Source organism: Mustela nigripes, chromosome 11 (genome assembly GCF_022355385.1).
Source record: "Mustela nigripes isolate SB6536 chromosome 11, MUSNIG.SB6536, whole genome shotgun sequence".
Taxonomy (NCBI): Eukaryota; Metazoa; Chordata; class Mammalia; order Carnivora; family Mustelidae; genus Mustela; species Mustela nigripes.
Window position 1 is genome coordinate 16,057,195 of NC_081567.1, and position 26,020 is coordinate 16,083,214.

The 26,020-nt window shown below is 59.7% G+C and overlaps 3 protein-coding genes across 6 annotated transcripts; 1 reads left to right on the forward strand and 2 right to left on the reverse strand.

Moving 5' to 3' along the window:
- Window positions 1-883: 883 nt before the first annotated feature.
- Window positions 884-12,490, reverse strand: RNF40 (ring finger protein 40). The gene is made up of 19 exons (XM_059414884.1): window positions 12,130-12,490; window positions 11,565-11,732; window positions 11,289-11,430; window positions 10,410-10,616; window positions 9,756-9,877; window positions 9,508-9,654; window positions 9,340-9,414; window positions 8,330-8,449; window positions 8,055-8,234; window positions 7,722-7,857; window positions 6,725-6,846; window positions 6,217-6,644; window positions 6,013-6,130; window positions 5,745-5,894; window positions 5,381-5,593; window positions 5,175-5,300; window positions 4,080-4,220; window positions 3,869-3,970; window positions 884-2,162 (listed from the first exon to the last, which is right to left on the reverse strand). Exons 1-19 carry the CDS (start codon window positions 12,259-12,261, stop codon window positions 1,986-1,988), a joined length of 3,006 nt encoding a protein of 1,001 aa, XP_059270867.1. The 5' UTR covers window positions 12,262-12,490; the 3' UTR covers window positions 884-1,985.
- A 56-nt stretch (window positions 12,491-12,546) lies between these two features.
- CFAP119 (cilia and flagella associated protein 119) lies at window positions 12,547-16,291 on the forward strand. 2 transcript variants are annotated; one of them, XM_059414890.1, is made up of 9 exons: window positions 12,547-13,200; window positions 13,471-13,502; window positions 14,034-14,099; window positions 14,257-14,426; window positions 14,977-15,047; window positions 15,242-15,358; window positions 15,432-15,501; window positions 15,581-15,670; window positions 16,012-16,291. In XM_059414890.1, exons 1-9 carry the CDS (start codon window positions 12,994-12,996, stop codon window positions 16,188-16,190), a joined length of 1,002 nt encoding a protein of 333 aa, XP_059270873.1. In that variant the 5' UTR covers window positions 12,547-12,993; the 3' UTR covers window positions 16,191-16,291. The 2 variants fall into 2 exon arrangements, with proteins under 2 accessions (XP_059270873.1, XP_059270874.1); XM_059414891.1 differs by lacking the exons at window positions 13,471-13,502; window positions 14,034-14,099; window positions 14,257-14,426 and having other exon boundaries at window positions 15,142-15,358.
- A 201-nt stretch (window positions 16,292-16,492) lies between these two features.
- On the reverse strand, window positions 16,493-25,730 carry PHKG2 (phosphorylase kinase catalytic subunit gamma 2). 3 transcript variants are annotated; one of them, XM_059414886.1, is made up of 10 exons: window positions 25,658-25,730; window positions 25,147-25,259; window positions 20,952-21,127; window positions 20,622-20,676; window positions 19,538-19,603; window positions 19,288-19,451; window positions 17,426-17,516; window positions 17,180-17,333; window positions 16,982-17,107; window positions 16,493-16,876 (listed from the first exon to the last, which is right to left on the reverse strand). In XM_059414886.1, exons 2-10 carry the CDS (start codon window positions 25,239-25,241, stop codon window positions 16,583-16,585), a joined length of 1,221 nt encoding a protein of 406 aa, XP_059270869.1. In that variant the 5' UTR covers window positions 25,242-25,259; window positions 25,658-25,730; the 3' UTR covers window positions 16,493-16,582. The 3 variants fall into 3 exon arrangements, with proteins under 3 accessions (XP_059270869.1, XP_059270871.1, XP_059270872.1); XM_059414888.1 differs by having other exon boundaries at window positions 25,585-25,674; XM_059414889.1 differs by lacking the exon at window positions 25,658-25,730 and adding an exon at window positions 24,373-24,426 and having other exon boundaries at window positions 25,147-25,214.
- Between the last annotated feature and the right edge of the window lie 290 nt (window positions 25,731-26,020).

Below are 26,020 nucleotides of genomic sequence, written 5' to 3' on the forward strand. Positions count from 1 at the left end.
ACTTCCCCAACGGCGCGATGCCGTCGCCGGCCGCGGCCCGGGTCTCGGTGAGCGCGCCCACCGCGGCCGGCCCGGCGCCGGAGGTCACCGCAGCCCGCGGCTCCGCCTCTACTCCGACCTGGTCCGGCCGCCGCGACCCCGCCGCGACCCCAGACGCCAGGTGCAGCCCGAAGGCGGACGAGGCCGCGAGCCCCCGCAGAGGAGCGGCCGCCGAGGGGGCCGCGGGGCCGCGCGAAGGCGCGACGGCGGCCACCACCCTGCGCCCGACCCCGGCCCCCAGCTCCGACGGGGCCGGCCCCGGCAGGAGCCCCCCGACGGCCGCAGTGAAGGCTCCACCCGCGGACCCGACAGGCCGCTGAGCCCACGGGCAGCCGTCCGCGCGGGCACAGTGCAATGAAGGACGTCACCGCGGCGCTGCTCTCGTCTGTCCGCTCGCGGGGGCGGGGACGGGGCGGGAGGGGACAGCTCGCAGCCTGCGTCCGGGCCGGGCAGGCACACGCCGGGCACCCGCTCACCGCACGGAGGAGCCCCGCGGCCCGGTGCCAGCGACGGACTACATCTCCCGGGGTGCAACGCGGCGCTCCCGGCATCCCATGCGAGCGAGGGGCGCGGCGAGCCCGGCGGAGGGGCTCCCGGGCCGCCAGGATCCCCGCCGAGCGTCACCACCACGGGGGCGGGCAGCGAGGGGCCGGCTGCACGCACGAACGGGCGCCTTCCCCCTGCAGACGTGCTCCTCCTGCGAGCGGACTCCGGCATCCGAGCGGCAGTTAGGTCCAAATGGAACTCGACGCTGGGTGGTTAGGGGAGGTCTATGGAGGGCCTTGGGGTTCCCGTGCCAGCCAGGGCAGCGACGGGAGAAGTGTAGCAGCCCAAGCCTGGGACATTTAGGGCAGGAAGAGGGGGACGTTTATTCATAACAATTAACAGCCTGTACAAGAGCTCTCTAGAGCAGGGCCTGCGGGTCCGAACGGGCCCTTGCACCTGCCAGCAGCTCCACCTTCCAGGCCGCCGTCTGCCGCCTTCGCACCCCATGGGCGTTTGCTTGGGCAGGCGGCACAGGGAGCATCATGGGGACAGGCTCAGTCACAGGGTGTTCGATGAAGCTCCTCCACCTGGAATGATTGGAAGTTGGCCCAGCCCCTCGTCTGTCCCTTCCCCTCCTGGGAAACTCCGCCTCCACTGCAGTTAAGGCCATCAAGATGAAAGCAGGGTCAGGCTGGGGACCCAGTGGAGTCTTGGGAAGCACGGGACAGGGGCAGGTGAGTGGGTTTGGAAAAGAAACAGAGATGGTGTGGGGGAGGCTGATCGGAATAGAAGCTGATGATCTCGCTTCAGCACTCCGGAGATGAGTGCAAGGCGACCGCAGCAGCCGGAATCCCCCCAAAAGAGGACCGTGCCCCCCACCCAGGGGGTACCTCCTTAGGCCCTTAGCGTAGGAGCCAGACCAAAGAGCCCAGGGGAGTCCAGAGGAGGGAAGCCCCACCCAAGTGTGGAAAGTCTCCCTGGGCCCTAGAGTTGAGGGGCTGGGGAAAGTGGCCCACCCTTGGTCCTCACTTGTGGGTAAGCAGGTAGCAAATGAGCATTCTCTTGGGTAGGAGGTCACAGCCTGGGGGATCGCACCCTTTGGACTAGGATGGGCCCGTGGAGACAGCGGACTAGGAGTCAGCCTGTGGAGAAGGGCTAGGGCCAGCTTCCGGGAAGCTCAGGTGAGTGCTCCAGGCTCCACAAGCTGCTCAGAGCAGACCCCTCCTGCAGGGCAGCTGCGCCCCAGGCTACATCTCTGACTGTGGGGAGAAGACAGAATGGAACATGACAGATCTTACTCCCACCAGCATGCACTGGGACCCCCAAACCAATGAGGTGGAGAGGGGCTGGGCCCACAGGGTCTGGAATGGAGCGTAGGGGCCACTGAACGTGGGGTAGGGAGGGACTGGAGGCACAGCCCCCGGGTCCGTGGGTGTTCCGAAGTCCCCTGAGTTGCGGGTTCAGCTGATGTAGACGCGGTGGAAGTCGTGGGCACCGAAGGCCGCGTTGCACTTGGGGCACTTCCTCTGGCGGGCCTCATAGCGGCCCCGCACACACTCGAAGCAGAAGACGTGGAAGCACTTGGTAAGGACCGCGTCCTTCTTGCGGGTGTTACAGCAGGGGCAGGTCAGCCGCGCCTAGGCCGGGCAAAGGCAGCAGCTCGGGCCCAGTCCTGATGGCACCCAGACCCTGAGCTGAGGGCAGGAGGTGGTCCAGGCCACGCCCACCACATACAGACTCTAACTCTCCCCAGAACCAAGAGGTGGGGCAGAGCGCTCTCTGGACAAGGACTGAGCAAGCTCTCAGGACTTGACAGAAGCAGAGTCTGGATTCTACCCTGCTCACCGGTACCCGTGAACAACACGTCCCCGCTCAAGGCTGATACTCTACAGGCTCAGCCTGGGCTCCTCTGCCCTGGGGCTCGAGCTCTCACTCCTCTGGCCGCCTCTGGCCAAACCCCAGTCTTAGCTGAAGCTGTCTGTCTACCTCTCCTCCTCCGCACCTGCTAAGTCACAGCTGGGCAGAGCGGTGCCACCGGAAATCCGCCGTCTCTACCGTGAACTGAGCGCACGCCTGGTGCCACCCAGAGATCTGGCTGGGTCCCTGGACTCACTCTTCTCTACGAAGGTTTACAAATCTCCTCTCCTGACGCCCCCCACCGGCCACCAGATCTCACCTCTAAGTCCGGGAATCCGTCCACTCCGCATCCCCCAACAGTCCTCCTCCGCTCGCCCGGCTTGAAATCGCAGCCCAGCCGACTGCAACTGCGCCACGATCAGGCGTTCCCCCGCTCGCAACCCACCCCAGGCAACCTCTCTCATCTGGGAAACCTTCCCCCCCGCCCCACGGCCGGCCCCCAGCTGCCTCTGCTTCCTCAGGGCCAAACCACAGGCTTCTCTTCCTCTCTCACGGAAGCTTTGGGGTCCCAAGGGGAAAGAATGGGCCGTCTCTTACCGGGCCACAGACCCACCCTGGGGGACCACAGCTGATGGAGTGCGCCCCGCTGCCTCTGCTCACGACCCCCCAACCCCCTGTCGTCCAGACAGTCTCCTGCTTCAAGGGCCTCCCCAGCAAGCTTCCCCCGGGCACCTCATTTTCAACATCCTGGAGACACACCGTCTGCCACCACCTGCTTCTCCACAGTCTCCCTAATGCCGTCACATGCCCCTAGTCACCCAGCTCGTTTCTCAAATCCGGGACGCCGGCGCTCAGCACCTCCCGCCGCCTCCCTCTGCGCATCGACCCACGCGGAGTCCGAGCACTTCTGCCTCCTGATCTGTCGCACACCCAGGCTAGCTCCCTGTCCACTCTTTGCCTCAGTGACTCCCAACAGCGGAACAGGCTTCTCTGCCTCTAGTCTGCCCCTCCTCTAAGGATCTAACAGCACATCAGGCCACATCACTCTCTGACTTAAAACCCTTTGATGTCTCCATGCGGCCTGCAGGATAAGCCACGCAGCTCAGCCGGACCCACCACACGCTCCAGGGTCTGACGCCTCAGGTTTTCCTCGGATGACAGTCATTCCAGGAAGCCTGCTAACCCCCGGAGCTGCCATGCGCCCGGCCTCTGCCACCACAGCGCGCATCACTCAGAATACTCGGCCGCCTCCTCTTGGTCGGCTTCAAGAGGTCCGACACTCAGGCTAGCTCCCGGCCCTCCCACGCCCGGGCCTGGCCCAAGCACACACACGGCACCTGGGCAGCTGTTCGAGTCCCCACAACCAAGGTGCTGTCCACTTTCTGCGACTCGTTTCGGGGGTCCCCAGACTGTGCACTCCAGCTGTCACCAACTCGCCATCTGCGAGTTCCTGGGTGACGGGGCCTGCCTCTGCCCCGAGCCCCACCTTGTACTCTTTGATCTCCTCCTGGAGGATTTCATCGGCGTCCGCGTACACCTCCACCTTCCGCTGCTTCTCCAGCTTGCGCCGCAGCCGTGAGATGTCCTCCTGGGGCAGGGGGAGGACCAGTTAAGTGCAAGGGTTCTCCTCCGGAAGCACCCAGCCCCAGGCCACAGCAGTGACCCTGAGCCACACGGCCCCTGCCCCACGCACACACCTGAGCCCTCTTGAGATTGAAGCTCTCCTTCTCACGAGCAGCCCGGCTCTCGGCCAGGCAGGGCTGGATCTCTCGCAGCCGCGTCTGCACGTGCTCCAGCTGCACCTTCAAATCCTCGGCCAGCTGGGCCGCTTCCACAGCCTGTGGGTGGGATGGGGGGCACCGATCACCTGAGCCTGAGAGTCAGGCGTGCCGAGCCACGCTCCAGATGCCTGTGCTCCGTGTTCCAGTGACTCTTGCTTTTGGGATCAAGTCCGGTATCGTCACAAGAATCGGTCCTGCCTCCTGACCTCCCCACTTTCGCCTCCCCCCGTTCTCCACAGCTCCCGACACACTCCCCCGCACAGCCGCATGATGCGCAGCCCATCCTTCAGCCTCCGCGGGGCTCTTCTCTGCTCCCCTCAACTCCCACAGCGCACACACTTCTTCCCGGTGGCCCCCAAGCCCCAGCTCACACTCAGCTCCCGAGCCAGGCTCCCCCGTTTTCCTTTCACGGCACCTTAGTGTCCTTCACAAGACTTACTGGGATCAGCAACAGCCTATTTCTCCTGTGGGACTATTGGCTGGTTATTTGCCCCTCGAGACCGGAGGGTCCCACCTCTGGTAGGGCCCCCTGGTTCCAGGTTCTCCGCAGCACTCAGTGCCGCGGGCTCACAGTAAGGGCATGACTACAACTGCTTTAATGAAGGAAATGGGGAAGAAAATGAAAACCAATGTTGACCTTCAGCCTGAGGTTTCATACAACTCTGTGACAAGGACCAGCATGCCTACTTTACAGCCAACCAACACGGTGCCCAAAACGTGGGTTATGGAGCCAAGGAGATCCAGGGCCCAATTCCAGGTCCGCTCTTTCCTGAGCAAGTCGGCTGCCCGCCCTAAGCCTCCGTTTCCTCACTGAGGAAAGCAAGTAACAACACACACCGCCTCACGACCGTTCCGAGACCAAAATGCAAGCGGCCGGAGATAAGGCTCAGCGCGGGGACTGGAGCCCGGTAAGCCGTCCAGACATGAGCTGGGCTGGGAGCCGGGGCCCAGCAAGGCTTCAGCTGTGAGCCGCCATCTCAGGCTGCTTTCTCCCCTGGGGCCTGGCCTCACCTTCCTCTTGTTGAGCTCCAGGGCCTGGCTGCGCAGCGTCAGCTCCTTCTCCACACCCCCAAGGCTGCCCTGCAAGGCCCGCTCTTTCTCCTCCAGCTTCTGCACGGTCAGCAGCTGGGCATCCACCTGAGGTCAGGGGTGCTGGCTCAGTGCTGGGGAGCCGCTGGCCCTTCCGGCTCCAGCCTGCAAGCCCCAAGCAGCCTTACCTGGGACTTCAGCCCCAGAACTTGCTCGCCCAGCTCGTCCTTCTCCTCCCGCAGCAGCTTGTGAATCTGGTTGGCCTTGATCCGCTCCGACATCAGCTTGAAGTTGGCGTCATCCTTCTCCCGAAGCTGCTGCAGCAGCCGCCCGTTCTGCTCCTGCATGTCTTCGAAAGCCTGGCCGGTCACATCCATCTCGGACAGCAGAGCCTCTTCTTCCTGCGGCCAACGGGCAAAGAGGACCCCGAATACGGAAACCGTGGGAGAACAGGGCTGAACAGCGTGGGCCCCGACCATCTGCTGGACGCGCTCCACAAGGAGTCACGGGAATCCCAACACTCAGAAGCAGGCGGACCGCAGGGGCTCTCACCTGCTTGGTAGCACCCAGCTTGCGCTGCAGGTGCTCGATCTGCTCCTCCGCCTGCCGAATGCGCCGCAGGGCGTCCTCGTCCGCGATTTTTTTGCTTTCCCGCCTGTCCCTCTCCTCCAGTTCCCGAATACGGTTCCGCAGCTCATCAACCTACAGCCACCAGAGAGTGAGCGCTGGCCACAGCCTGCTGCTGACCCAGGGCACTGCTCTGGTCAGCACTCCCCAGGGCGGCCTCTGTGCAGGCTCTGCAGGCCCTACCTGTCCTCACCTCAGCCTTGGCCTTGCGCTCAGCTGCCATGAGCTGCACCTTATCCCGCTGTTCCTTGGGTGCGGACTTGTACATGTCCAGCAGCAGCTTCATCTCCTTCTGGCTTTCTTGGGCCTTCCTGGGGAGCCACAGGAGGAAGGCTTGGTGACTGGGGCTGGAGGCCACTTTGGCAGGGGTGCGAGGGAAACAGGAAGAGGGGCTCACTTGAGCTCTGCTCGGAGACCTTTGAGGAGCTCTGACTCCTTCCTCTTGGCCTCCTCCACCTTGGCCTTCTCCCGATCAGCCCTTGAGAGAGCTGAGGCTACAGATGGGGGTCCCAGGCCAGGCCCTTCCCGCTCCCGAAGCTCCCGCTTGGGCCTGGGCTCAGGTTCTCGGCCCCGAGAAGAGGAGCCCTGGGACCCAGGAGTTAGGGCCTGGGCCTCCTCCTCAGAGGGGACCAGCTCGTCCTTCTTCACCGAGGAGGCAGTGGTGGGGGCACCGGGCACTGAAGCCATCTCCTTTCTGCCGTCAGGGGCAGTGACAGGGCCTGGCCCACCCTCTTCTTTCCCTGGGGCCGGGGCACTGAGGCTGGAGTCCTCTGGGTGGCCCAGGCTGGGGATGGAGTGGGTTGAGCCGCTGGCCTGGGCCCGGAGCTGCAAAGACAGAGAACAGGGCTGAGGTGAGACGGTGCTCGCCCAGGTCCAGCCAAGGGTCTTCCCAGGCAGCCCCTCACCTTGCCGATCTCCGCCTGCACTTCCCGCAGCTTCCGCTTGTACCGCTGGGCGTCCCCCTTCAGCTGGTGGTTGTGGTTCTGGAGGCTGCTGATCAGGTGGCGCATCTCCCGGTTGATGGGTCCTAGGAGAGGGTTGGGAAGAAGTAGTTCGACTGGCCTCGGCACAAAGGGCCCAAGCCCTCCATGGGGGAAGAAAGGGAGCCGCAGCCATCACTCCCACTGCGGACGACAGGGCAACTGAGGCCTTATGTAGAGCGTGATCACCTCAAAGTGATAACCTAGCCTCAAAGGAAACTCACCCAAAACTAACACGAGACTTCCTACTTGGGTTATTTCTGTTAACGTAGATTTTGTTTTAGTGTTTCCAAATTTCCTTTAAAGGAACTTATGACTAAGATTCACCCAAGTAAATGAGTCCGCTTTCTTTGTACTTTTCAACAAACGTCACCTTGTAAATTTCACTTCTCTGGCCTCCAGAACCGAGACCCCAACCCCTTTCTCCCCGTGCTTCCTATCTTTCTTCCCTGCTTTCTTCTTCTGGACGTATTTGCCACCATCTAAGATCTGGTTAGGCAGGTCTATTTTTTACTTTGTTGTCTTCCTTCGCTACAATACTGTTCCACAATACCAGGGATCGTCTGTGTTTTGTTCATGGACATAATCCCAAAGCCTGGAAAAGAGCCCGGCTCATCGATCGTGTTCAAAAATCTTCATAAAATGAGCGAATACCTCTGAGAGAGACACGGTAGGGCCAGAGAACCACAGGCGGGGCCGAGAGCTCATGTTCTGGCTGTGCCTGCTCTGTCAGCCACCTCACCTGGTTGTGACCCTCACCGTGCCTTTGAGTCCGGTGGCAGGAGCCCCGTTTTGGCCAGGGAGAGGCGGCTCTGCGAAAGGAAGGGGCTTCACCCCCTCGCATCTGGATAAGCGGCAACCCCACACCAGGGACGAGCAATCCCAGATAAGGTCCCCCCTCCACCCTGCTCTCACCACGTACCCGCCTGCTCGTTGGCCGCCAGGTTCTGTTCGAACTCGATGCGCAGCATCTCGTACTCCTTGCGTACCTGGGCCAGCGTGTCCTCCAGCTGGATGACCTCCGTGCGCAGCTTCTTCTGCAGCCCCAGCTCATCGCTCTGTAGGTTGAAGCGTCAAGGACCCACACGACCCCTGAGCCCCCTAGCAAACTCCTCTCCTCGCATCCCCCGAGTCCCCCCCCGACCTCAGGCCTCCGTGGCTTGGGGCGAACTTATTCCCAAGGGACCCCTGGCAGCACACAGGGGCTGCAAAGGCCAGCGACACCTTGACACTGAGGTCTGCTCCAAGGCCGTACCTCCATGTGCTCAATATGTCTCAGGTGGGAATTCTTGGTAGCCAGCAGCAGCCCCCGGGCCTCATCAAGCTGCGTCTTCACTTGCAGAGACTCGTTGTAGAGCAGCGAGAATTGGGCCTGCAGCATTCGGTACTCCCCCGTTTCCCGCACCACCTCCTCAGGAAGGCTCCGCAGGGCCACCTACGGTCAGGGTGCCCATGAGTGATCAGCAACAGGGTTCAGGACCTGGCCACTACCTTGCAGGTTTAGGCCTCCCAGTCCCAAACAGGGCCCACCTTGAGGCGCTCGTTGGTCCGCACAGCTCCCTGAAGTTCGGCCTGCAGCTTCTCCAGCTCTGCCATCCGGCTGTTGGCCAGTTCCTGGTTCTCCTCCAACTCCGCATTCAGCATCTCAAACTGCAGAATGGGAGGAGCTACGGGAGGCAGGGCCGGGCCGGGATGCGGGCTTCCCTCTCATCCCCACCCAAGGTGGGCAGTAATGGGTTCTGAAGCCCCAGGGACAAGCCAAACCCAAGCGTTTTCCTAAGGGCTTCCAGGTAAGTGGGAGAAAACACTACGTCATCAGTGCTGGGAACCAAAGCTCATAACTGACAGGGAATCAGAAAAACCTTCCTGAAAGACCTGAAAAGGAACCTGAATTAAGGCTTAACAGGGAACAAAAATATGTTCGATGAACAAGAAGTGAGATAGCCCTCCTGGTGAGACGGCTCCTTCAGCTAAGCATGCCAGTCAACTCCAACACACTTCCCTTTCCGCTCCCTTTTTTCTGAAGATTTATTTACTTTCACGTGTGAGAGAGAGAGTGTGCACCTGCATGAGCGGGGTAGGGACAGAGAGAGAAGCAGACTCTCCACTGAGCAGGGAGCCTGACAGGGGACTCGACCCCAGGACCTGGTGATCACGACTCGAGCTGAAGGCACACACTTAACCTGATAAACCACCCAAGTGCCCTCGTCTGTGTCTTTTCTGTGCTTTTCCTTTGGGGCACCTTTAACCACCTGATGAACTATCTTACTTCCTGTTTATTCCCCCCACTAGAACCCGAGTTCCATGAAAGCTTTGCTTTTTGTCTCTTTTGTCTTCGCCTGTGCCTGCTTCCAAGCACCGTGCCTACGATTTAACATTAATAATTACTTACTAAATACACCAATCAATGAATAAAACAGAGCAGCATGAATGACAGGGAACGGACTCAGAGCATGCAGCTCTCTGTCCTAAATTCTGAGGGGACTTTCATGGGTGGGGCCGAGGTTGTAGGAGGAACGGGAAGAATGGTGCCTACTCACCTTCTGCATGCTGAGTGTGATCTGGCCCCCCTGGAAGCCGGAGGAGCTCCCAGACACATAGTAGCCAGAGTTGAGCTGCGGAGAGACAGACCCATGGGGGTGGAGGAGAGAAGCAAGGGCTCCACGTGCCTAGCCATGGCTCCGTCTGACCCAGCACCCAAGCCCCACCTGCTCTAAGGCTTCCGCCAGGTGCTTATTGAGCTTCTGCTCACGCTTGCGCAGCTTCTCAATGTCCCACTGCAGGTCCTCCACTGTCGTCTCCATCTCCAGCACCTTGGTCTCTGCTGATGTCACTTTATCCTGGAGCTCAGAGTACTGGAGACAATGACAGGGTCAGATGCTTAGAGCAGGGAGCTTGGGTCCCTGAGAGCCTTCGTATGTGTCTAATCCAAACCCTGCCCTGGTTTTAATCCCACCTCCAACGAGATGCGGTGGTGCTTCTCCTGTAGCTGGGTGGCCAAGTCCTGCAGCCGCCGGTTCTCACGACCCAGCTCCCGGGTGCGTGCCCGAGCCACCTCACCGGGGGGCTCACTGTCCCCTGAGAAGGCAGGGCTCGGGTAAGAGCCAAATCCAGGGCCATGGGGCAAAGTACTAACTCATTCTGGAGTCTGCTATGTGCCCAGTGTGATCCACCAGCTGTCTTGCCAGTTTCTCAGGACAAAGCCCGGAGTCTTTTATCTCCACTGCACAAAGGAGGAAACCAGCTCAGAGAGGAGAACCATCTGCTCAGAATGACAGGACTAGGGCTGGGAGAGCCTGTCAGCCTGCAAAGCCTGGACACTTGCTACTACGCTTTGTGGGTCAGCCGCTGCAACTAAGATCTGTGCAGTGTTCCAGAGAAGTCTCCAGCTGGAAGGCAGTGGCCCCAGAAGCATCAACTCCTCCCACCTCTCTGGAGCGCAACCCCACGAACCAAGGGCAGAGCCGCATCTACTAACTACCGCTTTCCCAAGAACGTGGTTAATTCATTCCCTGGAGAATTATGGCTGCCCCTGGACTCGGGCATTGGGGGGACACAACCAGACACAAGTGGGGACGGACACCTCTGCGGTGGGACACAGAGAACTAACCTCGGCTGTACACTCGCTGACAGAGTTCCTCCACCCGGCGCTGCAGGCGGTCTGAGGCCTCTACGACTCGGGACACGGCGGCCTTGGAGAACTCCATCCGGCCCTGCAGCTGCAGCTCCACCTCCTCACTACTGCTGGCGCCCAGGGCCACCACAAAAGCCAATGCTGGCTCACTGAGCGGGGGCCGCAGCTGCACGGGCAGGGGCTCTGTGGGAGGTGGACAGACCCTCATGAGGATCTCATGAGGTTGAGAGCAGCAGTTACCGCCACTCCATACCAAGTTCCAGACTGAGCCCTTTGACGCCCTGTGGCTCACGGATTCAGCACGCGCAGTGCCCGTTAATACACTGGTGTCCCCATCATCAAAGTGAAACTACGGAGGCCCAGGAAACTTAAGTAATTTCAAGGCCACGGAGCTTCCAAATCATGCCTCAGGGAAGCCGCCTCTGTGTTCGCCATCTCAACGAGACCCACACGCAAGTGCACATACACTAATTCCGTTTCATGGGCTCCTATTCTTTTTACTTGTGGTTTATAATCACTTCCTCCCCGATGGCAAAGACAGTGTTTCTTTTTTGGCTTATCTTTGTCTCATCCAAGGCTGTTACAGTATGAATTCACAACTATCACTTGGTATTGTTATTTTCTGAATTAAATGAGTGTCAAACCTGACACGCACTATGAACCAGGTCACTCAGATTCCAAAGCCTGGGGCCCGAGTCCTTAACCGCTATTGCTCGCTATCCAAACATGCAGTCAAATGTGTGTCTGCGTGAAGGGTGGGGAGGAACTCAGGAGATTAATACAAAAGTTCCCTCTTCAGCAGGACCCTTCCCAGGACTTAATTAAGCTCCCCAGCTCCTAGGGCTCTGGCCCTACCCCTCAGGTCCGACGTCCCTGGCTCTGTGAGAGGGGTCTCATCACGCATCGGCCCCTCCTGGGTCCCAGGCGCCTCTGTCCCTCCAGACAGCTCCCCCTGGCTCTCATGGTGTCGGAGAAGGGCTTCCACAGTTTCATCCAGCTGAAGGGAGAAAGCACCAAAAATGTTAGGACTCCCTCAGGTGCTGCCCAGCACGACGCTGGTTTCCCAGGAGAGCAGTCTGAGGACGGGCAGCTGGATGGAGGCCGGGTCTTGGGAAGCAGAGGGGCAGCCACCTGGGCCCAGTAGCGATTGACAATGAGGAGCGTGGCGTCATCTGTGGCCTGCCGCTTCTCCAGCTTCTCGATCCGCTCTCGGAGCTCGTCCTCACAAGCCTGCCGCTGTTCCAGCCGCTCTGCTAGTTTCTTGTTCTTGAACTGCAGCACCTTGAGGTCCATCTCCTCCTACCAAAGGGGAACAAACGGAGAGGAGAGGGTCAAGCAGGGCCCCAGAGGGCAATCACGAGGGAGAGAGGAGCGCGCTGGGGCGGCGAGGGCAGGACCCCACCGTAACCACCGGCAGGACCTACGGACATCTAGGCACCCCGGAGAAAGCCGCTAATCGAGCGGGGGGCCAAGGCCTGCTGCTGCCTGTGTCTAACTCTCGGGTCTCTGACAAGCCGCGCGCTGCGGCCAGCCCGTTCCCCGTCTGCAGACAGCGGGCAGAGGTCCGTCCCCGGCTTCTCAGCCGCGCGTGCTGGAAGCGGCCCCGCTCGCCTGGGGAGCGGGGAGCACAGGCTCCGGACGGTCCGGCGCTCGGAGACGGGACGAGCGGGGAGCGCCGGGCCAGGGCCCCACGCACCGTGGACGAGATGCCGCCCAGGCGGATGGGCTCTATCAGCGTGGTGGTGGTCTTCTCCTCGCGGCTCGGCTTCTTCTCCGGGGGCCCCGAGCCCCCGTCGCCCGCGGCGCGCTTGTTGCCGGGTCCGGACATGGCCGCGGCTGCGGGGAGCGCCGCAGGGTCTCCCGAGGGACGGCAGGAGGGCGTCGGCGGCACTCCCGTCCCCTGAAGACGACCGAGGGCAGAGGTGGCGAGGCGGCCAGTGCTCCGCAGCCCCAGGCCTTCCCCGCACACGCCTGCCGGGACCCTCACCCGCGGCGGGCCCGGCCTCGCGCCATCTTGGACTGCACCGGACGTCACCGGCCTCCTCGGCGCACTGCGCAGGCGCCGCAGGCAACGCCGGATGTGGCGAAACTTCATTTCCTGTTTCTATTGGTCGCGCTTTGTCCCGCCTCTCGGGGCCGGTTCGGTCTCTTCCCGAACACCGCCTCTTTCTCCCGGTGATTGGCCAGCAGACAGTTCCCGTGGCAACGGACACCACACGCCCATCCTCCAGCCCTAAGGGCATCGCCTACCTCCAGTTAGCCACTTTGAAGCGAGGGCACGGGGGCGGAGCCTGAAACTTGCTGCGCATGCGCCCTGGCTTCTCACTGATTGGTGAGCGCCCTCCCCTTGCTCCCCCCGCCCCGGACTCCCTTAGCAACGGTCGCCGTTGAGACGGAGGGAGACGCTCGCTGCGGATTGGCCGCCCCGGCCCCTCTGCGCCGCGGATTGGCTGAGGCGTCGCCGGAGGGAGGACTTGACAATCGCGGCCCGAGAACCGGCGTTCCCAGGCCCCGGGCGGGACGCGGCCCGCGGTGACCCGCGCCCAGGAAGAGCGACGAGATGATCCGCCCCAAGTGCAGCGAGTTGACGGCCCTGAAGATCCCGTCGGAGCGTGACCAGCCCTCCGCGCTGCCGCGGGAACCCCCGAGGGGCCTCGGCTCGGTGGACGGGTCCGCCACGCGGATGGCGACGGGGGCGCGGCCCGGGCCCGGAACCACGGCGGCCTCGGAAGAAGCGGATGAAGACGCTGCGGCCACCTTGTTCCCGGTGAGGGCGGGACAGCGCGGCCCGCCCCGCCGCGCTGGCGAAAGGGCTCCCCGGCAGGGCGTCCCGTCGAGGCAGGGGTCGTGACTCCAGGTTGCTGGTCCCGGGCCGTGCTCGGGGCCCCCCGAAGCCTGGGCGGCCGGCGGGGCTCGCACACAGGCCTTAGCATGAGAAGGCCCGCGAGCAGGTCCTTAGGCTGGAGAGTCCGGAGGGGTCAGGGACTGGGGCCGGGGTGGCAACGCTCCGCCTGCCCACTCGGCTTTCTCTCCGCAGCCCCCGCTGCCCCAACCGCGGATCTGCCTGTGGTGAGTGGGAAGGACCCGGGGGAAAGCGACACCGCGCGCGCGATTCCCCCGACAGGCCTGTCCGACAGCCGCGGCACCCCGTTTGCTAGATGAGGGAACTGCACTTGTCCACGGCGACTAGAGCTCCAGGCTTCCGGCCTCCCCGGTCCAAAGAGGGGGCTGGGAAGGCGCCGCGGCTGCGGAGGCACCACCCGCGGCTGCGGAGGCACCACCCGCGGCTGCGGAGGCACCACCCGCGGCTGCGGGGCCCTGTGTAGCCGGAGACAGAACTCGCTACCTCACCCTCCGCTTTATAAATGACGAGAACCCCAGGCGCTCCTTTACAGCACACACCACACCCCTCACTTACAGATGGAGAACGTTACACCCGCAGAGGAAGTGACTTGCCCCGTGAGGGTAGTAGAAGGGCGAACCCTCAGGCTGAGGTCTCCTGGTTCCTGGTTCCCAGCCCAGGGCTCTAGCCATGGCAGCCCCGTCAGGGGACTAAGGCCTGCGGCCACCAACACCTGTTCTCCTCTTTCCTTACGGCAGGAAGTACCTGGATACGCATTCCATGCACAGGCTGCAGAAGACAGCCAGCACGGAGGAGATGAGGGAGTATGGGGACGGGGCAGGGAAGAGCAGAAGCGCTGGCTCCGGGGAGGGCTGAGAGGGCCGGGCTGGAAGGCAGGATGCGCAGCTCCAGGGTACGTGGGGCACCGGTGCGGGGTGCGGAAGGGGCTGCTCAGTTCTTCCTTCCTGTCTCCCTCCCAAGGGTGCTAGCTGAGCTCTTGGGGCTAAGCTGTCCTGAGCCAAGCCCGAAGGAGGCCATCACCCTAGACCTCTTCTCCCACGCACTTATCTTCTGCCGTCAGCAGGGCTTCTCGCTGGAACAGACATCCACAGCTTGTGCCCTGCTCCAGGACCTTCATAAGGCCTGTGTTGGTGAGAGGAGGCAGCGACCAAAGGGTTTCAGCCCAGGGGACAGCGGAGGCGGGGACTGCACACAGGGCCACGGGAAGCAGTCGTGGGCCACCCCCTGCAGTCTGGTTCTGCCGTCACAAGCAGCATTTTCACGCACATGCTACTTCAGCTCTGAAACCACCACTTCCTTACAGACAGCACCAACCTGACGGGACCGTTCTGAGGAATACTGTGGGTACTACCCACCAGTACAGAGACAGGGCTCAGGGAAACAGCTCCTCCTTCAGCTCCCACTTTGTTCCGGGAACTGATATCCTGGGGGATGTTCAACAAGGGCTGAAATTCCGTAGTTTTTGTTTTATTCTATGTTACTTAAGGGCAGGATCTCGTCTGCCTTGTCCAGTGCCTGGAACAGTGCATTGTGGGTGCTGCTGAGTGAGTTGATGAAACAAGCACTTAACCTTAGAGCTGTTCACTTCCAAAGCTCATGCTCAGTAAGGTAGCTGGTGAGGGAGCGAAATGAGTGACGATCCAGGAGGGGACTCACTTGTTCATCTTGTTTCTCTCCCAGCAACCCCCCTGGGCAACGTGGAGGAATGTTACCGCTACTTCATCAGTGTCCTTTTTTGCCACGGAGTCAGGGTCAGTTCCCCTGACACGAGATCCTCGGCCTCCCACAGCTAAGCTCTAGCCCAGTCTCCTGGCGCACACGCCTCACCCTCGTCTTCCTCTGAAGGCTGCAGGGGCTCTCCCTGCTCCTCCACAGCTGGGCACCTGGAGAAAAGGTCAGGGTTCCTGGGCGAGGTCAGTCCGCTCACTCCCAACCACCCCCACAGCGGCCCCCCTTCAGCATCAACCTCTTTAGGGAGGAACAGCTGCTGGCCCTGGCAGATTATGTGGTCAACACCTACTTCCGCCACTTCAAGCTCTACAAATACGTCTTCACGCCCCAGGTACGGAGGCCGCCCTTCACCTCCCCCACTCGGCGCAGACGTCCGCCTCTCAGCCTCTCCTCCTCCTCCCCAGGTGCGACTGGATCTGTCTTTGACTTACGTGGGGCTGCAGCCCCCCAAGCTCTTGCCAGAGGAGGAGACAGGTAGGGAAGAAGGCTGGGGCTGGGGCTGGAGTTGGGGCTGGGGCTGGGGCTGAAGGCTCTTCCTGCTTCTGGCCTGCAGAGAAAGGCGGCGAGGTGGAGCAGGGCGTCAGCCCACAAGAGGAACCAGAAACAGGGGTCCAGCCGGAGCCGGAGCCGGAGCCAGAGCCAAGTGAGGATGGGTTAGGGTCCCCCGTGACTTTGGGCAGGTATAAAATGAAGGGTATGGACCACATCAGGACTGCATGTCTGTGTTAGGGACAGTGCCCTTTCTCCAAATGCTTCCTTATGCAGAAGTCCAAGGTGACAAACAGGTACTAAGACGCAGCTGCTGGGGGGGAGGCAGGAGCTATCTGCCTGCGGATCAGCAACCCGGAGGACCTAGGCTGGCCAGCTCCCCCACCTCTCTTCGCGGAAGGGGTGTAGCTGCTTTCCCTGAAATAAAGCTGCAATGCTGCTGATGCGGCGGCACAGCATCTCTGCTGACCTGCCCCTTCTTCCCTGTCCCGGCAGGCCGGGTCTCCAGCCTGCAAGCCTACATCAGGACCCAGATGAACAAGGAGCTGAGGCAGCTCCAACAGCTGATGGAGGAGCAGCTCCAGGCCAGCGAGGACCGGCTCAGCAGCAAGCTGACCACCCTAGAGCGGCCCTTCCAGCCACCTTCTGGCAAAGGCAAGAACAAGACCAAGTGACCCCCAGCATTTTCCCCAATAAACCCCCAGGGCAGGGCAGCCCCATCCCCGCCCTGCTCCCTGAGCACCTTCTGGGCTCCCGTGCCAAAGCCGGACACCAGACACTGGGCACCGGCTCCCTCTGGCGCGCAGATTTTATTGCAAACGTGGCCGAAGCAGCACAGATGAGACCAGGCGTGGTGTTGCGAGTGGCTGCCTTCCCCCTCTGCTCCGACCCCAAAGCCCCGGCTGGTGGGGGCAGGGATACACGGCTGCTCTTCATGGTAGTACAAGCAGTGGTGGGCCTGGCCAGCCTGCGGGGCAAGGCCCGAGGCCAAAGCCCAGAAGAGCTGGAATGATAAAAATCCTCCTCCTGAAGAGTCCTACACTCTGGGGTCCCCGGGGCCAAAGTGCTAGCCCAGCGCCAGCAGCGCATCCTCCTCCGGGATAGCAGTGGAGTCCCCCTCCTCTTCAGGGCCCGGGACGGGAAAAGGCCCGGGGGGCTGGTGCTGGAAGAGCGCGGCGCGGTTCTGTTGCTCCCCCTTCTTCACCCAGTGCCCATAGAGCCGGAAGGCACAGCTGTCGATGAGGCGCCGCACGGGCCGCAGCGCGTAAGGGTCCCTCAGCAGTGCGCTCTTGGTCAGTGGCCGGACACGCTGGGTGCTTAAGGCCACGCGTCCCGCAGCAAGCACGGTCCACACTGCCACCTGGTGGGGAGGCGGGAGGCCGTGTGAACTCCAGTGCAGTAGCCACCGTAGGAGAAAGATCACGGCACAGAGGAGCAGGCGCAACCCCGAAGCTTGCAGGCTTACCCGGAACCGCTGGCGGGGCGTGAGGTTCCAGGGCTGGCTGCCTTCACAGCGCTCAAAGAACGGGTGCTGCAGGGCCTGGTCCGCTGTCAGGCGCTCCTCAGGGTCCACCTGGAGCAGCTTGGAGATCTAGGGGGAACCCCAGAGCGTGAGAGGCAGCGCTTGGGCCTCCTCCCCACCCCACTCACAGCCTCGGCTCACCAGGTCTTTGACCGTGTTGGAACGGTCATCCCACTCGGGCGAGCTGAACTGGTACTGGCCTTCCATGATCATGCGTAACATCAGGATCTGGCGGCGGTGCCAGAATGGTGGTGAGCCAGCCAGGAGTGTGAACAAGATCACGCCGCAGGCCCAGCTGGGGAGGAGAGCGGAGTCAGGCAGGTGCCAGGCAGGCGTGCGGACGACGGGCCCCAGAGGAGCAGGGAGGCGGGGAGACAGGAAACTCACAGGTCGACCTCCTTGCCGTAGCCGGGGTGGGTCTCGTCCATGGAGCATTTAAGGATCTCTGGTGCGAGGTACCCTGGGGTCCCACACAACTCTGGGGAGAGAAGGCGGAGATTGGCGGATGCCACCAGCTCCTTCAAGGGTCCCTAACTCCAGACTCTGTTTGAGCCCCCACACTCCCAGGGCCTAAAGGGTTCCCATTCTGCTCCTGCCCACCCCCCGCTGAGGGCTCACCTAGCCCCATCCCTGCTGAACAACTCAAGTGCCCACCAAGGTTCCTTGTGGCATAGCTGATTTTTGGACTGACTTCAGTCCCCATATCTTTTGGCACCGCCACCCCACCCCCTCACCCCTTACACAGCCTTTTATCACGTTTTGACATACATGATACACATGGAAAACAAACCTTCACTCTTTTTTATGTTCCTTTCTGCCCGAATCGATTCCTCCACCTATGATCGCCATTCTGTATGGTGGAATCAGCACTCAAACCCAAGGAGAATGAGTGGGAGTATGGGATTTCTTAAGGCATGCACTAGCTAAGTCCCTCATTTAAAATCCCTCCCTGGCTGTCCCCGCCCATTCGGCCTTGGGCTCAAGTCTAGACTCCTGCAACACAGAGCCCTCCCCGACTTGATCCAAGCCTGTTACATGTAGCTGCTTCTGCTTCAGGTGCCAAATCTTCCATCTGCAGCTGCCCAACCGTGTTCTTTGCCACACTTCCAGGAGAGCTTAACAGGCCTGACTCTTCTGGGTAATTCCCACCAAAAGTATTGAAGAATGCCCACCACGTACCAGGCACCATACTAGACACTGGTGAAATTAGATGTGCCCTTACCAAGCTGTCTATCCGAAAGCAAACAAGAAATAATAGAGTAAGAGGTGTGTCCCGAAGGGGGGAGGAGAAGAGAAAGCAGGGGACCTAACCTAACCTGGAGCTTTAAAGGGGAACCTCAATTCCTGAAGCCAAGGGCAAGGGTGGTTCCAGAATGGGAAAAAGTATATGGGGAAGCCCAAAGGGAAACAAAGCATCCGCAAGACAAACGTGTTAAGTCCACAGGTCATGAACATGAGCTCTGGAGTCCGACTGCTCAAGTCCCAGCTACCTGGCTGGGCAAGTCCCCTCACCTCTTTAAGCCTACTTATCAAATGGTGATCCAGACACTATCTCAAAGAGGGGTCAAGAGGATCTGGAGAACCCAGCCATATAAAGACTTAGTGGGGTGCCAGCGAACGTCAGCTGCTAATAGCACAGCGCCAAGCCAACGACGGACAGAAAGTACCTTAATAGCTCTAAGGAGTCCACAGTCAGACTTTGTGAAGTCTTCCATTTGCACTAAAAATATCTGTCACAATGGTGACACAGTGGTGTTACAGAGGGCGAGTTCCAGTGCACCAGTGGAGCCGCACAGTCTGGCCGCATGGGGCTCTTCCTAGCTCCTAAGCAGCACACTGCCATCCTATCTGTGCCAAAACCCAAACACGCAGCTGAGGCCTGTTCTCCACCCCCACCCCCACCCCTCCACCGCCTTCTTCCTCAGGGGACAGGCCCAGCTCTGGAGACCCCTCCTTCCGTAGGTCCCTCCAGCTGAATCAGGCGCTCCCCCATCCTGGCTTCCCCTGCACGGTCCCTTGCCTGGCTGTGTCCCACGACCTGCACACCTGTCTCTGTCCCCTCCCCTGCGCAGACCGGGAAGCCCCCTCAGATCCACACGAGGCTCTGCACACAGAAGGTACTTGGCAAGTGCTCACTGACTTCTCCCTTTTTCTTGATACCTGGGTACTCGGTTGTCAGACCCCGCTAACCAGCGTCAGGCCTGGGTCTCCTTCCCTCCCAAGCCTCTTAAGGCGCCAGGCCCCCTCACCTCGGAGCTTCTCGCCAGGTTCCAAGTGGCAGGAGAACCCAAAATCTGAAAGTCGGATCTGCATATTGTCATCTAGGAGAATATTCTCGGGCTTCAGGTCTCGATGCACAATGTTGTTGGCGTGGAGAAAGCTCACTGCTTCCAGCAGAGACCTCATGATGGACCTGGGGGAGGCGCAGTCTCCTCGTCGGCTTCTCCCTACCCCGCCCTGTCCCCTGGTCACCCCACGGGCCACAGGCTCAGTCATTACCTGGTTTCCTTTTCGGAGAGGGCCACCTTCTCTGTGAGATAGTCAAACAGCTCTCCCTTCCGCATCCTAAGGAACAGGAGGGGTTGGGAGGTAGGTGCACCTTACATGGGGTCTAGGAAAAATAAGCCAGCGCTCATAGAATATACCACGGAAGAGGCCAGGGGAGAGAGAGTCCTCTCTGGTTTTTTTTTTTTTTTTGAGTGGTCAGTGTGCCCCAAGAGTGAACTGGATGCCAGGGACAGTTTGGCCCAGGGGTCGCCAGTCAAAATACATGCGCCATGCCACGGCTGCTATGCTAGCAAGAATAAGAACCTTCCGGCAGCAATTTACAGGAGGTCCTCATTATATGAGACTCATTATTCAAAGAGGACCCTCTAAAGTGAATCTATCTAGATATGGGCCAAAATTTCACAGGTAATAATGGCAAAAAAGTTGGGCAGGATGTTATTTTTATCTTGTCTTTCAAAAACCAAGTTTATAACTGCAACTCTGCGTGGACCCTTGAAGTCAGGTGTTGCCTGGGGGCTTGCACCTGTTCTGCAAAGCTGCATGATGAGGGGACAGATGCTTCCTACCTCCCCCGCCCCTTTTAGAGAGGGTCACTTGTATACGAAGACTTTGTGAAATTTTTCCAGGGGTCTCTCTTAATTATTTGCTATTCAAACCACTCTTCTGAAGTGCCTTTGCACTGGTTTACACTGTACTGTAGAACATCTCACACTTGGATTCAGACTGCCCAGGAAATGAACCGATGGGCAGAGACAAACACCAAGTAGGGTGTTCAGAGCAAGAGACAGGGGAGCAAGAATCTGTCGGTAAGTATTCAGCTCTTCAGTGTTCCCTGCTGATCTTATAACCATGGGGACTGAGACAATGAGCCCGGGGGTCACGGAAGCCCTTTTCAACTGGCTGGTCCTGAGCACTCTGGAAGAGCTCGCCTCCTCAGGGCACCCAGGGAGAGGGGCCAGGGCCACGGGCCCATGGGAAGTGGTGAGCAGGGCGACCGGCCCACTGCGCCGGCAGGCTGGGGCCATGCATGGAGGGGAGGAGGACGCGTCTCAGATCAGGGCAGGGAGATACTCACAGGTCAAACACCAGGAACATGAAGCTAGAAGACTCGTAGGAATCGATGAGAGTGACTGGGAAAGAGGCAGAAAAGGCAGAGATACGAGATGGGAAGGAGCAGGAGCAAGTTAAAGGGGCGTTCCACCCCGAGGTGGCAGCGGGCGGTTCCTGGGAAGGAAGGAGAACCAAACGGAGGCAGGAGGGACCCAAAGGCTGGCCGCACTGGGCGGTGGAGCAGAGCCGTGATGAAGGGAGCAGAGGTGTGGAGGCAGTGCTGGGGGGAATGGGCTGGGGGCAGGGCCGGCAGGAGGTGGCTGTCGGCTAACGGGAGCGGGGAACGCAGCCTCACTGATGTGGGGGTGGCCGGCGACCTGGCGAAGGATGTGCGTCTCTCGCCGCGTGGCTTCTCGCACCTCCTCTAGCTGTTCAGGACTCAGCCGCTCGGCTGTCACCTCCATGATCTTCACCGCAAACTCGTGGCCAGTGGCTCGATGAACACAACGGCGCACCACGGAGCTCACTCCTCTGCCAGAGTCAGACCGCACACGCGTCAGGGCCTCCTGCGCGCTCATTTCCACCAAGAGTGGAGCCTGGCCATCCTCATCCCCCTGCTCCGTATTCGGAAGCCCCATCCAGACAGTAAGGCAGCCTGCTGCGGCCCGCCCTGGCCTACGGCAGCTTCACAGTAGCCTCAGCAAGAGGCAACACAAAGCTCCCAGGGAAGGCAGGCGGGGTGCTGGGTTCGAATCCAGCCTCAGCTGCTCCCTGCATAGAGAAGCTTAGGGAGGTCCTTTCCAACTGAGCCCCAGAACCTGCCCCTTCTCCCGGAACCGCACAAGGAGTAAGCAAGAAGAAATGATCTAAGGCTCCCTCCAAATTTTACTCACACTCCCCTTGATTACCCCTTCCAAATCCCAAAGTTCTCCTACAATACCTCAAGTGTAAGAGGCTCCAAATAAACAGCAGACCACTGACTGGAGAACAAAGTTGTGAATCAGGAGACCTTGGTGTAGGTCCCAAATGTGCCACTAATTAACCTCCAAGTGACCCACTGACATCAGGTCTCTGGACTTCCACTTTGCGGGCTCTGAAGTGTGGACAAGGCCAACTTGAAGAGGTGTCCAATGCCACGAGGTAGAAGACGAAAAACCCATTTGGCATGGTGAAGAGAAAGTCCTAGACATGTATTTCCTGGCTTGGAATCAGTCGCCAATTCCTTATGATCCCACGAGTACCTCAGGCTAGTACGAATCTCTCAGGCCGGAGCTCACACATTTCCTGGGCTTGTTCCCTGGCTGCCCTTCACGGCTTCCTTTGCTCTTACGTAATTCCTTTTGCCTAGACCGCCTGCCACCCACATCTCGGGTTCCATCAGGAGATCTCAACCACTGACCCTCCAGCCAAAGGGTGTGTTGTGTTTGGTCAGTGAGCGGTTCTTTTCAAATCTGAATTCCCGTCTTGAGTGGGACGAGAACCTTCCAGCCGCTACAGTGCTCACCACTTCCTACTGTCTTACTCTTTGCCACTTGACAGTTTTAATTCCCCCATTAACAGTAATGCCATTCAATCAGACATCAGACTCCCGGACTGGAAATCTGAGGAGAGTTCCTGGCATGCCCCTTTCTTTCACAACCTACCACATGCAGCCAGGCCACTCCCTCGGGTGTGTTTCTCAAACCTGCCTCCTAGTACTGACCCCATAGCCTTACGGCCTCCTCACTGACGCCTCTACTGCCGACCCCGGCCACGCAGCCCGCCCACCACGCTGCTTCCAGAATGACCGCCCCAATTATGTCATTGCTGCTTAAAACCTTTCCAGCTTAAATTCTCAACTAAGCTCTAAGCGTACCCTCATTCCTCAGCAGGACCCGTAGAGCAAAAACTCTGCTCTTTTTAAGTGAGCCCTAATAATTTCAACCGTACCCAGCGAACTACGGAGGACACGCCACACTGCCTCCCTGTTACCTGCAAGATGGAAGTAAAACCCCAGTTCCTTCACCTGTCATTCAAGGCCTTCACCAAATGGTCTCCAGTTTCTTTGCAGTCTCATTTTTGGCTATGTCCCTGCTATTCAATCTTTGCTTCAGTGACTTAGAACTTATCACCAATTTCTAGAATGCAGCAAGCTCTTTTAAAGCTGCAGACATGAAGATTTCATACATGAAGAAACTGGCACTCTGGGAACTCATTTAGTGAGGGTGTACACGTCATTTACTGTGCAGGAGAAACACAGGGAAAAGACAGAGACCAGGGACGCTGCTGCCACAGCAATGCTGGAGCGAGAGGCTAACGAACCCTCTTCCCTGACCTGCTTCCTCCGAAACCGATCTCTCGGCACCCCGTGGCAGCAGAACCACTGTTCTTCCCGAAGGGCTCTCCTAGCCTCGGTGAGCCCTCCCTTACCTGGTCCTGAAACCCCACCTCAATTTAGGACTTGGGTGTCAGCTCTCTTCTTTTCCAGACACCCTTTCCCCCATGACCGTCCTGTCCTGGGCCATTTAAGTTACCGGTTGTGCAAACGGCTCCCACTGCACTGCCTCAAGGCTTGGTTCCTTTCCAGAATTCCTGATCCTAAAGGCCTCTATCACGTCTGCATGTGGTCTGAACACATCTAATAGTCAGCCCTTTCTGCTTTCCTGGCCTCAGAAGCACGGATCACAGCAGACCGCGCCAGCCTTCTAGAAGCACATTCTTTTCCTGTTTTTATTTCTAACTCAAAGATGCTCTCTCCTTAGCCTCCCTTGCTGACTCCTCCTTTTCTAGCTCCTTAATGGCGACATGCCCCAGGGCCCGAGCGTGGCCCCTTTCGCTTCTTTCCATGTATTTTCTCGCCAGCTACGATGTATATGCTACTGCCTCCCAAACGGACTGCTCTATACAGCTGTGTCTTGAGCTGCAGAGACACGTACCTACTTGACAGCTCTGGCTGGATATCCCAAACTTCCCATTTCCAAAGCTGAACTCTTAACTTGCTCGGCCCTCCCGGCCACCCGATCCTCCTCGGCCTTCCTCATTTCAGAAAATGGTTCTCAGGCGCTCAAATCCAAACCTTAGCCATGATTCCCATTTCCTTTTCTTCTTCTTCTGGCCCTCGTCTGCTCTCTCAGGAAACTATCAGTGTCTCCTCAGTTCATCACCTCGATCTACCCACCTCTCTCCATCTCCACCGGCGCCACTCAGATCGAAACCACCACCGTCTCGGGTCTGAATCAATCAACAGCTTCCCAACTGGTCTGCACACATCCCTTCCTGTCCGCCGCCTATCCATTTTCTACACAAGAGTCGGAATGATCTTTTTTGAATGTAGTAACAGACTCACGTCGAGCACTTACATTTGCCAGAAGTGTACTAAGACAATCATATTAATTCCTCCCATCCTCACAGCAGCCTACATGGTAGGGTCTATTTTTATTCCCAATCTAAACGGCAAAACTGAGGCACAGAAAGGCTGAGTGCCTAGCCCCCAGATCACAGAAATATAAATGAGACCATGTTAATTTAACTACCCTGTTTGAAACCATCAGTTTCACTAGAATAAAATGGAAATTCTTTCTCATGGCCTAAGGCCTCTATTGACCTGTCCAACTGCATCTCCTCCACCTGTCCCACTCTTACTACATCCCAGGCCCCATGATCATCTGCCCACTGCTTTAGAATAGGCCTTTTCTTGCCTGTGCCTTTGTATGTGCTGTTCCCTCCGCCCCAAATATATCCCCCGTTCGTGCCCATCCTTCAAGCATCAGCGCCGTTAATTACTCTCATCCCCTCACCTGAGCAGATGAGGACCGTTGTCTTGGTTTCGTGTTTACTGTCTGTCTCTACCACTGGAATACAAAGTCCAGGAGAACAGAAAACATGTGAGACCTGTATCCCAGTGTATGTGCTAGCCTAGCACACCGGACGTGCTTAGGAAAGCTTGGATGGGTGAGTGTCCCTGCCACTGTCTCTACAGGGGAGCCGTGCTTCTATTTTCTGCTTGCTGAACTACTCATCCTTCCAGACCTAAAGATCACCCCTTGCGGAAAGCTGTGGTTTTGAGCCCCATCCCACAACCTGATACTACGGGAACGCTCATGTGTCTCTTTCAGTTACTTCTCCAGGCATAAATCTCTCTTCTACGCTCCCTGTGTTTGGCTTCGTGTCTGGCAGACCTTCGTTGCTTTAACTACGTCTGGTGAACACATAAATGAGTGAATGTGAAAGAAATGGGGATTAACCCAGACAAAGACTTAAGTCCCCAAATGGTCCTCCACTAACCACTGTTCGTTCCCATTTAGAACCATGCAGGGGCGCCTGGGTGGCTCAGTGGGTAAAGCCGCTGCCTTCGGCTCGGGTCATGGTCTCAGGGTCCTGGGGTCGAGCCCCGCGTCGGGCTCTCCGCTCGGCCGGGAGCCTGCTCTCCCCCTCCCCGGGCCCCCCGCCTACTTGACGTCTCTCTCTCTCTCTGTCAAATAAATAAGTACTCTGTCCAGCCCTCAGATGGAGCCGTGCGTTCTGGCCAGGGCCCGACCCCTCCGGGCCGGTTTCCCTGGCCTGAGCCTCACCTGCCAATGACGTCCTTAGGGTCGTACTTCTGGTAAAACTCCTTGGCCGCGGCCCAGTCGGGCAGCTCATCCTCCGGGCCCACGTCCAGCGTCATTCTGAAGGCGGCGGGCGCCTGGGCGGGGGAGACGGACGGCAGCGAGGGCAGTGAGGCCCACGGGCTCTGGGAGGACGCGCATCGCGGCTCGCGGAGGCGCAGCCCTTGCGGCTGGGGCGCCAGGATCTTCGGGGACGGGGACGGGGTGGGGGAAGGATCGGGGCTGGGGAGACCCCGCGAAAGGGCCTGGGGGCGGGAGGGGTGTCGGGGCAGGGAGGGGCGGGGGAGGGGAAGGGAAGAGGTGCGGAGGAAAAGGGAAGGGGCGCACGGGCAGGTGGCTGTTGCTGCGCAGGCGCACTTGGGCGGGCACTGGGAGGGGGCGCGGGGTCTCGCGCAGGCTCACCCGCGGGGGAGGGGAGAGGAGCCGGGGTCGACGCGAAGCCGCTCAGTCGCGGGGTTCGCCTCCCGTCCCTTACCTTGCACCCGGGCGGCGCCGGCGACGACCCCAAGCCCCGCCCCCGTCCTGTCCGCCAATGGCCAGCGGCGCTGGAAAACTGTGGTTCAAAAACAATTCCGATTGGGAGCTCGCAGTCCAATAGGAAGCGGAGGGTCCCGAGGTGGGCGCGGGCGTGAGAGCTCGGCGTTTCCAAAGGCCGAGACGCCGGGGCGGGGCTTCCGATGCCGCCAATTAGCGCACAGCATCTGCCAGGGCCGACGGGGGCGGAGCGCTGGTCGTCCAGCGCGGCCGGTGGCCGGGAACGCGAGCCGGAAGTGGCTTACCCGGAAGCGAGGCGTCGGGGAGAGCGGGGCGCGGGGCTGCGGCGCGCTCGTTCGCGGTC

What these genes read in the sequence shown, in the direction of transcription:
- RNF40 (XM_059414884.1), bottom strand. Translation starts at nt 12,261, where the DNA reads ATGTCCGGACCCGGCAACAAGCGCGCCGCGGGCGACGGGGGCTCGGGG. An exon ending in ACCACCGCATCTCGTTGGAG is followed by an intron (nt 9,655 to 9,755) that starts GTGGGATTAAAA and finishes CATTGTCTCCAG; the next exon opens with TACTCTGAGCTCCAGGATAA. An exon ending in GACATATTGAGCACATGGAG is followed by an intron (nt 7,858 to 8,054) that starts GTACGGCCTTGG and finishes TTCAACCTACAG; the next exon opens with AGCGATGAGCTGGGGCTGCA.
- PHKG2 (XM_059414886.1), bottom strand. Translation starts at nt 25,241, where the DNA reads ATGACGCTGGACGTGGGCCCGGAGGATGAGCTGCCCGACTGGGCCGCG. An exon ending in CGCCGGCCACCCCCACATCA is followed by an intron (nt 20,677 to 20,951) that starts GTGAGGCTGCGT and finishes CCTCTTTCCCAG; the next exon opens with TCACTCTCATCGATTCCTAC. An exon ending in CCAACACGGTCAAAGACCTG is followed by an intron (nt 17,108 to 17,179) that starts GTGAGCCGAGGC and finishes GGTTCCCCCTAG; the next exon opens with ATCTCCAAGCTGCTCCAGGT.
- CFAP119 (XM_059414890.1), top strand. Translation starts at nt 12,994, where the DNA reads ATGATCCGCCCCAAGTGCAGCGAGTTGACGGCCCTGAAGATCCCGTCG. An exon ending in AGCACGGAGGAGATGAGGGA is followed by an intron (nt 14,100 to 14,256) that starts GTATGGGGACGG and finishes CTCCCTCCCAAG; the next exon opens with GGTGCTAGCTGAGCTCTTGG. An exon ending in TTTTTTGCCACGGAGTCAGG is followed by an intron (nt 15,048 to 15,241) that starts GTCAGTTCCCCT and finishes CCACCCCCACAG; the next exon opens with CGGCCCCCCTTCAGCATCAA.